The sequence below is a fragment of the Myotis brandtii genome, unplaced genomic scaffold, assembly GCF_000412655.1.
Source record: "Myotis brandtii unplaced genomic scaffold, ASM41265v1 scaffold745, whole genome shotgun sequence".
NCBI classification, from domain to species: domain Eukaryota; kingdom Metazoa; phylum Chordata; class Mammalia; order Chiroptera; family Vespertilionidae; genus Myotis; species Myotis brandtii.
The window spans coordinates 62,683-80,101 of NW_005370970.1; the positions used below are offsets into that span (position 1 = coordinate 62,683).

Below are 17,419 nucleotides of genomic sequence, written 5' to 3' on the forward strand. Positions count from 1 at the left end.
GCATATCGCCCTGATTAGCCAATGGGAAGGGTAGCGGAGGTATGGCTAATTACCATGTTTCTCTTTTATTAGATAGGTTATGGTATATAGTCATGGGTTCTCTTATATAAAACATTCTAATTTTTGAAAGAATAGATGTTGAATAACAACCTAAGAGAGAGTTTCAGGTTTCTTTAAGTCTCAGAGAATTGTTCATGAATGTTATTTTTTTGTCTAAGGTATTGTGTGTTTCCCATTCTTTCAGCCTTTAAAAGTTATGTTGACTTTTTAAATCTATTTGAAGTTTGTTTTGGCTATTTTCTGTACTTAAAAATTGATTACCTCAGGAAGACTGATGACATTTGGAGTAAAGCAAATATACTACTATTGGGATTCAGGACACAATAGCCCTAGATAAGGCACCTTGATATGCTGAGTATTTTTAGCTTACAGAGGGAGAAAATGGGAGAAGCAGGAAGTTCATTCAGACTTTCCACACACGCCTCTTTCACGAAACAGGTCATAACACCCTTACGCGAGAAGTGCCCTCCCTACACCTGGAGGGAATGAGCACCGTTATCTCTGAAGACAGAAGAACAAGAAGAATCCAACAGACATGACTTTCCAAGTTGCCTCCAGTTTACTACATTACCTGTCGCTCTTTATCAAAGCTACCATAAAAATATGCAGGTTTAACCTTTTTTTTTTCTCTTAATTTCCTTAGAAAGGTTCCCAAGTCATATAAAACTTATAATAAATGTGTGTGCTCTTTTCCTGTTATTTTGTGTCAGTTTAATTTTCAGACCTACCCAGGGACCTCAAGAAGGTTGAGGAATTTTTTTTCTCCCCTACACTGTACATAAAATTGAAAAGGGAATGTTAAATGACCATTTTGATTGTCTTTCTTTAAAGTGTGTGAGTGCGTGCATGCACACACACATACACACTCTAAAGTTTATTAAAATTAATAAAGCAGGCAAATAGGGAGGCAGTTCTGGGCCACAAACTCACTCTGGTTATTTTACCCAGAGTGTGGCAAATGGCTTCTGAAGTCACATTTTGGGGACCACAGTGCTGTCGTCTGTGGGAGAGAAAATCACACAACCTTTGAGCCATAAAGAATGCGTCTTTCTCAGGTCACTAAGAAAATTTGAATCACTGTTTTAATAAATGAAGCATGAAAGTAGTTCTATCAAATAGTTTTCACTAAACATAAACCATTAACTTTTATTGTAATAGTTTTCAAATTGGAGTCCTTCAGAAAATATTCTATACATAACTGCAACAGTGAAAAATAATAATTTAAGACACACTGAAAATTAAAATTTCATATATATGTATATATGCATATCTATAGAAAAATTCACTATTATATGCTCTATTAATGGCAGCTTAATTTTCTAGAAAGTAATAATATATGCCAGTCATGGAGGATAAGGAAAACCCTAGATGTTCCATAACTGCAGGGTAGCTCTAATACATAATTCCCATTCACAGAGAAAAGGGAAGGGAATGTGTAAAGAATGTGTATTGGAGACTACTGAGGGTTAAGTAAACTAAGCTCATAGTTCAGATTCCAGAAATTGATTATAATCAAAATGCAAATATTTAACATGTTGTATTTGCCAAATGAAATGCTGAGAAAATATTTAATCTCATTGGAAATTCTAGTGCTTACTTCCCAGTGTTACCTGTACTAGCAAACACCTAAAGTTGCCTATTGATTTGCACTTTGTAGAGAAATATTTCATAACAGCAAAGCATAAGTATATTTATTAAAGGAAAATTCCCTAGCCTGAGTATTTAGTGTAATGATTGCTGTAGTTATATCAACGATTAGCATTTGTTTTCCTTTTGGCAGCTAAGTCCACAAGTTGGTTTGGTTCTCAGTGAAATATATTCCCTAGTGACGGTGATTTTCAGCTTGTATCTGCCTGCAGCCACCTGCTCTTCCCTCTCTAAATGTATTCTCAGATATGTTGGCATATTTGAATGGCACTAGAACTGTGTATGAATTTGAATTATACAGTAGGATAGCTGAAGGCACCAGATAAGCTTCTTTATCCCTGATTTTCTGAACATACTTTGTAATAAACTGTAATAAAATATGACCTCCAATTGGAAACTTATCTAAAATAATTAGCTCTTCACATTAGTCATAAATAAATTACCTAAAGGGAAACAATGAATTAGTAACTTGTAGAAACAAGAATATACGAGGACCTGTCATATAATTTTGTTAAGGAAAAGGAGATACTTGAAAACATCATCTATAAGAGAAAAACACTGGTTATCTATATCAAAAGTATCTATGTCCATTTACTTCCCAGCATCTTAAACTCTTTAATATGCTCTGAACTTCACTGCCTCCACCTCCTCGAGGATTTTGCTTTATGGTTTATTCCTTCTTCATCTCTGTTTATCTTCTCCCTTTTCCTCTGGTCCTTCCTACTACCCTGTCACATAGCCTGAATATGAGTTGACCACATATTCCACTCAGTTATCTTTCTTTCCCAAACACAAATAGCAACCCACAGTTACTTTCTCTAGTTCATCACTTTACAGAAGCAACATTCCACCATAATAAAATGACTTCCACCCTTTCCCACCTCCAACCAACACAATTCCTGTTTATCAGAACTCTCCTGTCAAACCCAATAGCCATTTTTGGCCCTGATCTGACTTGACCTCTTTGTTACATTATGCATTGTGACCTTTCTCTTCCATTCTTGCAGCAATCCATTGCTTGACTTCTTGACTGCACTCTCCATGGTTCTTCCTTTACCTTTCTAGCTGCTCCGTCTCAGTTTCTGCATGGGCCTCACTTCCTCTGCACATTCTACAGATGTAGGTGTCATGCAGGAATAGCCCCAGATCCTTCGCAGCTGAACTGAGGCTGTTGTTTGATGAAAAAGCCTGAGATGAAAGACTATATGGAGAGAGACCCAGCCATCTGTTGTCCCATCTGACCGTAGTCCTCAACCAAACCACTGCTCAGGAGAGAGCCAGGTGAAACCAGAAGAACCACCCCATTTTATCGACAAAATCTTGACAAACAATAAATTTTTGTTTTGAGCTACTAATTGTTAGGATGTTTTATTATGCAGTGATAACTGATACAATTGGCATCCCCCAGGTTTCCATGACTCATTTCTTGTTTCACTATACACATTTTATGAGTGACTGTAATATCGCCCACAAGTTTATCAATCAAGTGTGTGATAATAGTTCCCAAATCCAATTATTTTGCCCTTGAATTCCAGACCCATGTTCCTAACATCCTTTTTTTTTTGCATATTTACTTGATTTGTATAGCCCAAGGCACTTCAAATTTGACCAATCAAAAACTAATTCATCATCCAATCCTATCATATCCCAAACTATTCCACCTCCTGATTTCCCATCTTACTGAATGTAATAATTATCCCCATGCCCCTTTTTCAAGCTTGAAAACTGGATGTCTTCCTCAATTATTTTCTCTCTCTCATCCCCAGTAATATTATTCTTCCTTCCAAATGTCGCAAATATGTGCCCTCATTTCTATGATTATTACTTCAATTCAGACAACTCTATTTTACAATAGATTACTGTAGTAAGCTATTACAAATTATATTATAAACTCCTGCCCACTTCACATTTGTGCACCATAATATTGCCATGCTTCCCTTTTAAACTGCAATCTAATTGTGTATCTTCCTTAATTAAAATTTTAAATAGCTTCCAAGTCCTTTATTTTTAACCTCTTTACCTCTCTTCCTCTCCATTTCACCCTTTCTCCTCTATCTCTCATGCAAACCTCCCCCATTCAGCCTCTCCCTCCTGTCTGCTCCTAGGATTTCTTCTATGATCTGTTTTCCCCAACTCATAACCAAGCACATTCATCTAGCGATTCCTAACTTCTTGCTGATATCTGACAGGTCTAACATGAGGAAAACCTGACTCTTCACATATACCACCCTATGGATTACTAGACAGAATTGAACTATATCTGCCATATTTTTGTTTTCACTCTGGGCTTTTCTACAATTTGTTCCCTTTGTCTGAAAAAACTCTTCTACCTCCTTCTCCATTGGATTAACTCTTACTCTACTTCAACTATTGCTTCCTCTAGGAAAATTCCCTTACCTTCTCTGAATACCTACCCTCCACCACCTCAGACTGAAATGAGTTTGCATTCTTAATGCTTCTACAGAACCCAGTGACTTTAAGTAATAGCATCTCTAACTTTCATTTTTTGGTAGTTTTTCAGTTAGGTCCTGGATTGAGTCTTTCATCTTTGAAGTCTAAGTGTCTAACATAGTAGATGTTATAAATGTTTCTTTTAATTTTTGGAGTAGGGGTGGGGTGGTAGATGGGGATGTGGATTATAATTGAGGTGGGAGACAAATGAAAGGAATTTCTCAATTAGGGTCTGGTGGTTACAACTGTCCCACCACCTGTTTTTGTAAATACAGTTTTCTTGGAACCAGTCATGCACATTTAATTATCTATTGTCTACAGGTGTTTTCACACTACATTGACAGAGTTGAGTAGCTGCGAGGGTAAGATTATGGCCCCCAAACACTGAAATAAACTTAGTATGTGGCCTTTTACACACAAAAAAATTGCCAACTCCTGACCTAGACGAAGTCCCTGCACCAAAAATCTAGATTTTTATTTATTTAAATATGAAAACATTCTTTGAACTCCATTGTATACACAATGATTCTGTATCTGACTCTCTAAGGGATAAAAAAGGTAATAAACACAAAAAATTTGCAATCCCATAGAAGTGATGGCCCTGTTTAGAAGTAATTTCAACCAAAGGTAGTGACTGAAGGATCACTAAAGGGATGGTTACTAAATGCTCCCTGGAAATTGGGCGGGTTTAATATAGGGTTAGTCAGCTTGAAAGCCCTCTCTGGGAAACCAGTGTGTTTTGTCTTTAAAGCCCCTTTCCAGTTGCAGTATGTTCCACATTAATCAGCCCCATATGGACATCAGGAGGTATCGAAGCAGGTTGGATGAAAGGCTGCTTTCACAGTCCCATCTCAGGTGCAGCATGTCTCAACACCAGGTGGTTGGAGGTGGAATATTTGGAAACATTCAAATGATACCTTGCATTTTTTCACTCTTCACCCTGATGTTCTTCCCTCCCCAAATTAACCTTGCCATTTTTTCTGTTCCTCATGATGACACACTATGTTCCCAGTTACTCAGACCCAAAATTATTATTATCAGTGACTCTTTTTCTCCCATCCTCACACTTTCTACTGCCCTTACCAACTCAATTTTGAATTCCCATAAATTGTCTCCCGAGTGACCCCTAATAGTAACCAATATCTAAAATGTCTTGTTTCAAACAGTATTTGAAACAATAAATTGTTTCATTTATTGTTTGTTTATTATCTGCTGTTTACCACTGCACTACAAATTTAGTGAGAGTAGAGACCTTGACTATCTCATTATGCTATCTCATTATAAAATAACATATGGCACATATTAGGAAGTAAATATTTATTGTTGAATACATAAATTTTATTATGATACTTTAAAATGCCTGCCTTGCATTTTAATTATTTATGTATGTCTGTGTGTCCACTAATCGGCAAATTCTTTCAAAGTATGATCTATGTCTGATTCATCTGTACTCTCTCATAATGCCCGCCAAGGTGTGGGGTTCATTTAATATTTCTGTATTTTTAAAAATCATTAAATAACCATCATTTTGTGTCACAACAAGCCAGATATATACAAGTAGATGCCAAATATGACAGAGTGGGATAGTTCATGAATGTTTTGTTTTTAGGTGCTAAGATAGATAAAGCAATACAAAAGTCTACCCAGACTTCATAAAGCATTACATAGTGCAAACTGCCATTTTACTTAATTCTCTAAACTGTGATTACAGCAAAAAAAAAAAAAAAAATTAAAAGTCTACCCAGACTTCATAAACTGCCATTTTACTTAATCCTCTAAACTGTGATTACAGCAAAAAAAAAAAAAAAAATAGAACCACTGAAAATAATCAGCATTTAAAAAAAGTAAGTTGGTCTAAGATTCATGCCTATTTTAGTAGTCCTAGGAATAAATTCTTTCACTTTCAATACTAGAGTAGACAAGCAGGCAGTCAAGAAACCAAAGTGTATATGTCCTGGTCCCATTGCTGTAAAGTGCCTAACTGCCTGCACTGGCAAAAAAAGATGGAATCTCAAAGGCTCACTATAGCTTTATGCAGTAAGGGCTTTTTCTAATTGTGTAAAGCTCTTTTCTTCATGTGAGATTATAGTTATTATATGTCTAACTGGTGGAAACAGACATGGTTTTAATAGCATCTCTCGAGCTTCCAGGCAAATGTAAGGTCTTATGTGCAGAGCTGAAAATAGGTATCCTCAGACTCTACTATGAAAGACTGTGGTCTCCCCAAATTAATGCCCTGCTACTAGATCATAAGTACCCTCAGTTATCCATACTTCAGGGAATTCCAGGAGGATTGAAAAAAGTCAGAGTAAATGAGGAGCTTTAGAGTAACCAAAGGCATTTGAGGTGACTATCAATGTCCTAATCACTGGTTGAGAAAAAAGCACACACTGTGCAGTATACCAATAAGCCTCAGACACAAAACTCCTATCGTTTGCTGAAGTTAGACCACTATGTGCATTAATGGAATTCAACTCCAAGAGATCCACACGATAGTAGAATAACTCAATTCTATGAACTGATAATCTGACCAATTTAATATGATTATTAGAATGAATAGCAATTAACTACAGTTGACTATAAGTCTAATACGGTTTGTCATAAACACATCTTTAAAATTTTTCTATACACTTCTTCAATTGTAAATGTTGTTTTCTACTAACGTAACCAAGATTATGGATTGTCGCCACACTGATCATATTTCTGCCTGCTTCCGGATTCCTCTTTTTTGATTATCCTATCTGAGTCAGTCTTAGCTTTGGGTGATTCAGCCCCCTCCTACATACTTTTATACATCTTATTGTGTTCCCTTCTCTTGTCCAAGCCTGTCACCTAACTGTGGGAGTTTAATAAATGCTAATTACGATGATGCTCTTTTTGTTTTCCTGTACCTCCATTTACTTCTCTGTTATATACTTCCACTTCAAAAACATTTATTGAGTACCTACTCTACAGAAAAATACCTTAGTATCTAACTCCAAGATACTAAGCTTTCATTTTCTTAACTGTCTGATAAAGATTGTGCTTTTATCTACCCTGTCAAAGGTAGTCTCCCATGAAAGAGTGAATTAAAAATAAGTTCATTCATGAGATTTGAACTATAATGCTGTTTTCTCAATTAGGAGTTTAATCTCTTTGGAATGGAGGTGTGTCTTTGCATGTCTGGTACAATACCAAATCCAGAGTTTACCGGTCCTAAAGAAATGTAATAAAAAAGATAACTACTCTAAGGAATTTTTAAAAAAAGATAACTACTCATACAACATTCATGTATTTGTATTACTAAATTTAAAATTATGGTTAGCAGATAGCAAATACTCAATAATTCTTAGATATTTTAGATAAACAAAATAATTTATAAACTAATCACATGTGATTATAAGTAGAAATAAACACATTTGACTTTTACCATAATGCTACCTTTCATGGTGGAGGCTATGTGACAATGCATCACATGTCTTAGGTAAAATGAAATCACACTAAAATAAATTTCTTCTTATAATTCTATTTTCTAAAGTTATCTTGAAAAGGTAAGCAAAGGGGACAAGAGAATTAAACTCTAATTTGCAGAGGGTTCTTTAGAATTATAGAAGCTTAGACATTAAAGGGACCTTAAATATTCAATCTCTCTTTTTATTAAAGGTAAGGTTAAAATATTTAAACTATGTACCCCTTCTTTTTATCAAAACTTCACAAAAACAATAAGGAAATATCCCTTAACTATGTTATGCATTGCAAAATCATTAATGGTCTTACAATTTGGCTCAAAAAAGTGTGAGGATTAAACCTAAAAGATGTCAGAATTCATATTTTCATTAGGATTCAGAGATAGTTTTATATAACATTTATAGATTCATTTTTAATTTTATTAATTAATTTATAATCTACTTCTCTGTATCCAAGGAGGAAAAGAAATCAGTGGTGATACAGAAGTTTTAGAGTGTCCAGATTGACATTTCAAAACCCAAAATATCACACCATGTTTAAGTATTAAATAGCATTTTTAATCCAACAGGACTGAACAAGGAATACGTATTTATTGAGATTTTATTATCTCCTAGTATTGCATTGTCTTTAACATAAAATCAGATTTCTTGATGGTTTAGGATTAAGTCTATTTTAGAGATGACAAAATTTAGTCCAAAATAAGCCATATACCACAATGGTTAAAAGCATGAATTTAAATCCTGCCTCTGCCACTTAATTGTTGCACTCCTCTGTGTCTTTATTGCCTCACATGTAGAATAGAGAAAATAATAGCTCCTTCTTCACATCATTATTTTAAGTATTATGTAAATCATTTAAAGCAGTTCTTGGCACATCATGTTATAAAAAGTATTAGCAGAGGTGGATTTACCCTGAAACTAATGAAACTTAAGCATAAGGGCTGCCTTATTTGCACAGTGGCCTTCCAAGACCCCAGAATGACCTTAGCAATATTTTTATTCATAATTGTGTATTATTTCCTTAAAGAGCATGTCCTCTAATTATCAAACTTGTATTTACCTTTACATGTTGTTGTTGTATTAGAAAGATTAAGTATTTGCCACAGGGCATACAATTAGTAATAGCATATCTGAGATATGACATAAGGTCTATGTAAATAAAAAGCTGGAACTCTTAATCAAGATATTTTTCTTCCTAACATTTTCCCTTTGTCTCATAACTGTGATTATCTTGTACAAAGAGCATAAATTATCATTTCATGTGAGAAAATAAATGTTTCACAATCATATTTCGCTCTTATCTAAAAAGAAAGAGAAAATGCTCACATTTAGCAGTGGTGTATAGAGTAGCCATCCACCATTGTCTGTCAAACCTCACTCACACATACTCAGTTGTGTTCAAGGAGAAGTTGAATACGAGTATCACTGGTGAAGAATGTGTTACCTTGGTTTGTTTGCTACCAAAAGCCAAGCCATATTTCTAAAATATCTTTTACAGCATTTTTGTCAGATATAACCCTTCACCATTTGACAGAAAGGAGGTGTTGAGCCTAGGATCAGAGATATAAAGAGGTGAACCTAATGCACAAAATAAATTGATGAACAAAATAGATGCAGGGACATAGAAGCATGGAACAGACTGTGGAATATCAGAGGGAAGACTGGGTGTGGATGAGTGGGTGGGGAGAGATCAACCAAAGAACTTATATGCACACTAGGGACCCACTGCAAGAATTCGTGAACCTTGAAAGGAACTGTGGGCTGTGAGGCTGCGGTGGGCACAGGGGTGGGGCTCGGCCCATCCTCTGTGCCCATGCCAGGCCCCTCCTGTTATGGCCTCCAGTCCCCTGTCTGCTGGCAGCCCTGCTCCCGCCTCTACAGCTCCCACGCACTGATGACGCCAGCCCCGCTCACACCTGCTGATGGTGCGGAGCGGGCCAGCGCCAGCAGTGGTGTGAGTGGCAGCTGCCAGCACCAATCGCCCCTCAGGAGCAGAGGGAGGTGGAGAAGCCCTGAGGGGCAACTGAAGCTGGCAATTGCTGCTTGCACCCGCTGACAGTCCTGAGCGAGCGGGGCCAGTGCCAGGCACTGGCAGCAGGTGAGAATGGCGGCTCTGGTGCCGGCAGCAGGTGCGAGCAGGGCCAGTGCTGGCAGCACGTGTGAACGTTGGATGGGACCACGGTGCACGGGAGCAAAGAATTTTCAGTAATCACCAGAGGCTTGCCCGGATAAGAGCAACCGGTGCCCCACCTTGGCCTGGCACCCCTGCTCACCTGCTCCATAATCCCACCACAACCAATGCCCACCATGTTCTGCGCTCTGCCGCCTGATGCTGACGCCTTCCATGTTCCGTGTGTGCCCCCTGGTGGTCAGCACATGTCATAGTGACCGGTTGTTTGGTTGTTTGGTTGTTCCGCCATTCAGTCTATTTGCATATTAGCCTTTTATTATATAAATTTAGAGGCCTGGTGCATGAATTCATGCACGGCCGGGGAGAAGGGCTATGGGAGGTTGGCCGCCAGCCCTGCCCCTGATCAGGGCCCAATGGGGGCTGGGCCGGCCGAGGGGGGGCTGCGGGGAGTCAGCTGGCCCCACCACTGATGGGGGAGTTGCTGATCAGATTGGTTGGCCAGCCGCAGTGTGTGTCATAGCGAACAGATGTTCTGGTCATTCTGGTCACTTGGCTTTTATAAATATAAATATAGATATGCATAGTCCATGGACACGGACAATAGTGAAGTGAAGGCCTGGGAGGAGTGGGTATGGGTTGGAGGGGATCAATGGGGAAAAAAAGGGGGGGAACATCTGCAATACTTTCAACGAGAAGGACAAATTAAAAACATTATTTAAAAAATTTAAATAGTTACATATTTTGGAATATGCAAACTGCCATTTTACTTAATCCTCTAAATTTTACTTAATCCTCTAAACTGCATTATTCTAAATGCAAAAAAAAACCACCACAAAGAAAAAAAAGAAGTCAACCTTGAATTTAACTACTATTCATTCAAATGCAAAAAAAAAACACCACCACAAAGAAAAAAAAGAAGTCAACCTTGAATTTCTAGATTCATTCTTTTAGTTGCCCATGCATCAAACATACTGCTCTATTGCTGTGACCCAAGTTCTGTACAGAGATCAGCTATATTTGGAGAGTATATATTGAATCCATTTATTCAATCAACAAATATTTACTGAGCACCTATTCACTAGTTACCTAGAAAAAAACAAGATAAAGTCCTGCTCTCACTAAGCCTATACTCAATGAGAATTTTTATAACTATTTTCAGTTACTTAATTTATAAAACACACACACATACACACACACACACAAAACACAAAACAACAAGAGGGCTTTATAGTCTGCAGATATAAGCCTTTCAGGATAATTTTCTTTGTCAGCATATTTAATTCTCATTGATTATCCTTATCCTTAAAATATCTTGCCAGTGCTAAGCATCTTCCCAAGGCTCTATTCAATTCACATAAAGTAATAACTTTACCCCTGCATGACTATTCACATTAGTAATTGCTTTACTTTATAATCAACAACTATGCAAACTTCCTCTAAAAAGTAGTATTACAACAGGCTCCACAGGAATGGAATCAAAATATATTTTAAATAATTGATTCTTGAGAAATCAATAGTATATGTGTTGTGTATATTTATTTAGCCAAAAAGATGTCTTTAAAAACTCCTAAGCAAACATACATTAAAAAATATTAGAACACAGAAGTATGCTGAACTTTTGACTTTCACATGTACCTGGTGTAGATTATTGCCTCACTTCAGAAAACTAATAAGCTAGAGACAAAGAGATTGCTTTTCCAGAACTGGAATCCACATGCACCTGAAAGAGGTAAACTCATGCCCCCACTTCAACTTTCTTCCACTTTCAGAATTAAAATAAAGAGAGCCACGTTCTGTGAATTACTTAAAGCTACTATCAAATTTCCTTGTAAATAAAATCGTTAGCCAGCTACAGCATTTTTATAACGTTTTTTTCAAAAAAATCCATTTAAGAGCTTTATACCTTAATGCTTCATGAATTAGTACAGGGCATAATAACACATCTTATGTAGTGGATTTTAAGTTGGCTTATAGTTGTTTGAGTAACAATTCAAGATTTAACCTAGAGCTCAATTTCACCACTGCTACTGTTCTCAGGATATTTTTGCCAGAAATAGAGCATTCCATTCATTGTTCTGAATGGGCTGTCTGCTGCCAACTAGTAACTACTTAAGTTACCAGGGAGTTTTTTTTCAGGAACTCCTGGGAACTAAGAAGATGTTCATACTCAAATATCTGGCATTTCTCAATCCAGTTTTGGGGCCATTTTAAATATTCATTGTAGGTCAAACAAAACATTACATAATAACTTCCCATTCTGCAGAATTCACGAATTACCATACTTCTAATTACAAAGGGAAAATATCTATCCTGCCAGCAAAACTTAATTCTTCTAACCACAAAACTTAATTATTCCTTCTGATGAAGCATTCATGGCATGATGTACTTATGGGAGCAATATAAAGCACCTGGTTTTAAAAAGCTTGGCAGATATGTTCTAATTGATTCAAAAGCAAGTTTAAATGCAGATTTTATGTATCAACTATAAACAAGATAGCTGTATTTTTTTCTAATACATTTATTACAAGAACATTTTTGGAGACTTTTAATTTCAAGTTGATATTATGACAATATTTCTTATCACCTGCGATAGACATATATCCATAGGTATAGGGAAAGCCAAAGGAAAGGCAAGAGTGGACTAACTAGTGCTTAACAATAATTATAAGGCCATGTTAACCAGATTAGATCCTATCATAATCACTGTTAATTTCCTTTTACAAATCACCTAAATAAATATTCTATTTTAAATTTCAAATAAACATATGGGATGCTGCTTTACTATGACAATTTTCTGCTTCTAGCAAAGTTTAGCAAAAGGTCCAAGCAACTCTCTGACCTCAAATTTTATTAATGAAAACCCCAAAGAATCACAACTCACAACCAAGTATCCCTAAAAGCTTTACTAGTGGCATTCTACTTCTCTGAACTTTTTAAAAAAGTTGCTGGTTGCTATTTAGTAGCAATATTTTTTAAAACAATCATTATTTTGACCATCAAATCTAATATAAAAATGATCAGGATCACAAATGGAACCTATGTGAATATTTGAAAAGGCTAATAATCTAAATCCCATTACTAAATGTCCATATGAATGCCAAGTCAAGTCGGCCTCACTATTTGCTTCTTTGGCTTTTATATGAGAAACAATATCTATCTAGTGACTTTTAGAAAGCACTTTCAGAATCTTAGTTTATTGAAAAGAAAATATCTAGAATCTCCAACATTTTTATTCTTCATGTTGAACAAGAAGTTGCATAAGGTCTTCATGGATCTTTAGGATTCAGTCACAGAATATTCTATTATTCTGGAACCAAAGTAAACGACCCATCTTCTGAGACTAAAAGCTCTTCTGAAAATTACTCTCGCTATTAAATACTAATGAGTTAGAAAAATGTTAAAGATTAATTCTGATTGTAAACAAATAATTTTATATTGGCTCCACTTCTTTTATTTATATGCAACATAGAACTGAAAAGCATAAAAAGTTTGCTGGCCCAAAGACAATCATTTTGTGACCATATATTTTATTCTCAAATTTCCTGCATACTGTTTCCTAAAATTTTTTAATTATTTTTTTAAATTTAGAAGATGATCTGGTAGGGTAAGATTAACTTCGTGTCCAAATCCATATAATTATTTGTCTATTTCCCTGGGTTTTGCATTATATCAAATATCAACCAGGTTTTTTCTTGCTTTTTGTTAATCCTCACCCAGGGATATTTTCTCCATTGATTTTTAGAGAGAGTGGAAGGGAGGAAGGTGGGGGAGGGGAATAAGAGAGAAACAGGTGGAAAAATGAAACAGAAGAAAACAAAAATATATCATCAATAGCAATACTAAAGACTGAAAAAATAAATACAAAATAATTATATTTCAATACTCTATATGGCTTATTTACTGCTTAGTTTGAAATACCCCTATTTTTACAGACTCGACTACCACTGTGGTTTAAATTTTTCTTAAGGGTTAGAAAAATACAAACCTGTAAACAGAAGCTCTCAATTATAAGAGGAAAATATCACTTACCACCTTTGCGAAAACACATTCATAATAAAGCATCACCTTTTGGAGCACCATTCCATTTACTCAGAGAAACTTGAAATACTATGAAACTCCTCATTTTTTATTGTTCTTTTCACTTTTTCATAATTTTGCATAGAAAATGTTATATTAAAAATGTTTCTATACTCACCTCCTTGAACGAAAATTAGCTTTATGGGCAGAGTAGATGGAGCAGTAGCAAAACTGAGGTAATGAAAGTGGACATGTATTCCCCTGAGGGAAACTCAGAGGGGTGTGTGCAAAGCCTTATTGCACTGTTATTTAATATACCAATGACAGAATTCTTGAATTTATAATAAAAAAAAAAAAACAAAAGACAAACACACGCGCATGCTCACAACAATCCTGAACTACCTGGGAAGTATTCAAAATATCAGTATGGCAGAAATATATCTTGTCTTATAAAACCATCAACTTTCCCAAAGAAATTTCTATATATTTTGACAGCATTTAAAAAAAACATACTCATAAATAATACTACTGAATAATTATTTAAAAAGTAGTAAGGATTTTATTTTGAAAAGGGGAGTATTTTAGAATATTTTGCATGTATAAGATACAAACCTATTTTTGATAACCGTCACTAACATTTTTTTAATAATACCCAAACACATTTATTTATTTAAACACAGTTTTACCAATTACCAGATACACCATATTTGTGGTATATTGTAAGTTATTAGCAAATAAAACTGGTTCAGAAAATTTTATAGTATAAATTATTGCTGTTTTAGTTTCTTAAGCAAACTTAGTCAACTGAATCATGAATATATTTGGAATGAGTTAAAAACAGAATGTTTCAAATAGACATTCATATACAAATTAAACTACGGAGATTTACTTTAAAGTGTTATCACTCCCATATTGTTATGCAGATACTTTAAAATAATTGTATCATTTCCTACCATCTAATTGTATGCTTTTAAATTTACACAAGTAAATTACAAGTACAAACAGGCATGACTGAGAGAAGAGTTGTGGAAAAGCCTTTATGCCAAAATAAATATATTAAAAAGTAAAGCCCATGTATAAAATTATCCTCACATTTTTGGCATAGAGATGTAACATTGAAGGTGTTAATAAAACATTTAATAGGACTGAAACACACATATTGGCTCAAAAAATCTGAAAGAGAGAGAGAGAGAGAGAGAGAGAGAGAGAGAGAGAGAGAGAGAGAAAGTAGGGAGAGAGAGAGAGAGGGAGGGAGAGACAGAGATAAAGAGAAATTATTTACACTATGGGCATTGCAGGCTTGAAAGTGCAAAGGAAATCAAATCAAAGTAAAATATTAATAATAAGGATTAAGGAGGACAGCTGTTTGAATCCTCCTAAAACCACCTAAAGTTCTGAAACATTTGCTAAAGAACCAGTTCATGAAAAGTTTCTCTACAGAGTATTTTCCCTTCAGGAACTTTTCAAGTTTCAGGACTGCCCTACTTTAAGGAGAGCCAAAGCATTGTTTCAGGATTGTATCAGCAGCTGTGTTTTTCATTCTAATTAGTGGTTAATTAATTTTACTTATGTATTCATAATAATTTAACTCTTCCAAAAACACATTAAATTTTTGTCTAAAACAAAATGAAACTTGCTAGCCTACTACTCTCAAATATGTAAAGCAACACAAAGAGAAATTTTGGTGATATTGTGGTACAACGATGGGCCAAATGCGGAGGGAAATGAGTTAAAAAAAAAAAATCATTATTTTCAGCGATCCTTGCCCTGGCCACTGCAGTCACTGGTTCTGAAACAATATCCTCACCAGTTAAGTACAAATACAAGACCTCACTCCCTAGGGCTCTGCCCCCAAAGAACAATTTTCACCAGAACCCAACTGCAACAAATCACATACTTTCACACAAACTCCGGAGCACACATTCGCTGGACTTTACCTATTTTTATGCCGAGTCTTGAGCAAGTTTCTTCCAAAGGGAGCCATGGTCGCCAGGCAATTGAAGAGCAAGGACTTAATCTCAAAGTTATCTGAGGATGGGAGGCAGAAGTGCCCGGTGTCTCTGATGAAGGGAGGCGGACTGGAAGCTTCCTGCTCACCTCGTTAGATGTCCCTGGCTTTCAGCTCATTAGCAGCAGGCGAAGGGAGCTGCTGGAAGTTGTGCAACTGCTGCTTAACTTTGAACTGCGGGATTGTTGTGGCTGCTGCACCTTTGGAGACCTGCCCAGCTTCAGCCTCGAAGAAAGCATTTGGAAGCAGGAAAAGAAAAAAAAAAAAAAGAGTGCGGGATTGTTGTGGCTGCTGCACCTTTGGAGACCTGCCCAGCTTCAGCCTCGAAGAAAGCATTTGGAAGCAGGAAAAGAAGAAAAAAAAAAGAAAAAAGGGAGAGGAAGGGAGGGAGACTCTATTGTGTTCTGTACTTATTTGCAGACTTGCTAAACTTTAAGAACTGCCAACCCCGCGGGCAGGTTCATGCCCATGGAATGAGAATTCCACTTGGTTTGGAAACCCCCCTCCCTCCTTCCCACACCCAACCACACAAGGTGAGCTGAACACACATAAAAGGATTAACAGTAAATACCCCCACCTCCCAGCAGCTCCAGTCGGTGAAAATCATCTGATCTGGCAAGTGGGAGTGAGGGCCCAGAACTCTGCCTGCGGATTCCACACCGAAATCCCCTGCCCCGGGTGCCGGTGCCGGGAAGCGTGCGGGGGAGGAGCGCAGCTGGAGACGCAGTGCGGGTGGTCACAGACTTCCCGGGGATCTCAGCCCCCCGGTTCCCGCTTCTCAGAGCGGCCCCAACGCCACTCCTCACACTCCTCCAGGTCACCTTCCGAAAGGTGAAGCGCCAAAGGGCCCCTGACCTCAGCACCGGCCTGGAAACCAGTCGGGGTTTGGAGTCCGACTTCCCATGGGTTTAAGCCTGCCCTAGCCTCACCTTGGGCATTTCCTGGGCCTTTGGGGGCCTGGGAGTTTGAAGGAAGAGCCACATGTTTGTTCCCGCCCCTCATTCAACTAGGAAAGTGACAGGACGCGCCTGGAGGACTTCAGGGAACTTCAAGTGTGCAGTGGAGGTCGAGGGGTAGGCAGGCATCACCGGGTCCCAAGCTAGCCCGAACCCAGGGCCCGGGCAGCCAGTGCAGTGCCCCCTGAGCTCCCCTGCGCCCCACGAAGGCGTGGGAAAGCGCTGTGCGGAGATGAGGGCCTGCTGAGTTTTCCCAGGATATTTTTTTCTAGGATTTCCTCTCCCTAATCCCCTCCCTCCTGCCCCTCCTCCCACTCCTGGCGCAAAGCATCTAATCATTGGCTTCCTCAGCAAAGGGAGACAGGGAAAGAAGTCAAAGGGACTGTACCAGTAGGTTCACTGGAAATCACACTTTAGGCTAGTGGGTCTCTGGACCCTGGCGGAGAGCATGATGGTTCACACTTTCTTTGGGACTCTAGCCTCATCCCCAACAACATCAAACAACAACAAAAAGGGACCAAAAAATGACTATCCTTTTATATGAACTGATTTATAAAGGATTCTACAGAGCTCAATATTTTCCTCCAATGTCTACCATCATAATTCTTCTCTAGTCCTCTATATTGTATAGCTCTCTATCTATATATACATATATGCAATTTATATATTATTTAAAATATGTTATTTTTAATGTACTTGTATA

At 37.2% G+C, this 17,419-nt stretch overlaps 1 protein-coding gene across 1 annotated transcript in view; it reads right to left on the minus strand.

Moving 5' to 3' along the window:
* RASSF9 (Ras association (RalGDS/AF-6) domain family (N-terminal) member 9) overlaps positions 1–16,005 on the minus strand; it is a 33,163-nt gene extending 17,158 nt beyond the window's left edge. The window contains exon 1 of the mRNA XM_005882984.2: positions 15,690–16,005. Within this exon, the coding sequence (XP_005883046.1) occupies positions 15,690–15,736 (47 nt within the window). The 5' untranslated portion in view covers positions 15,737–16,005. The remainder of the gene's footprint in view (positions 1–15,689) is intronic.
* Positions 16,006–17,419: the final 1,414 nt, after the last annotated feature.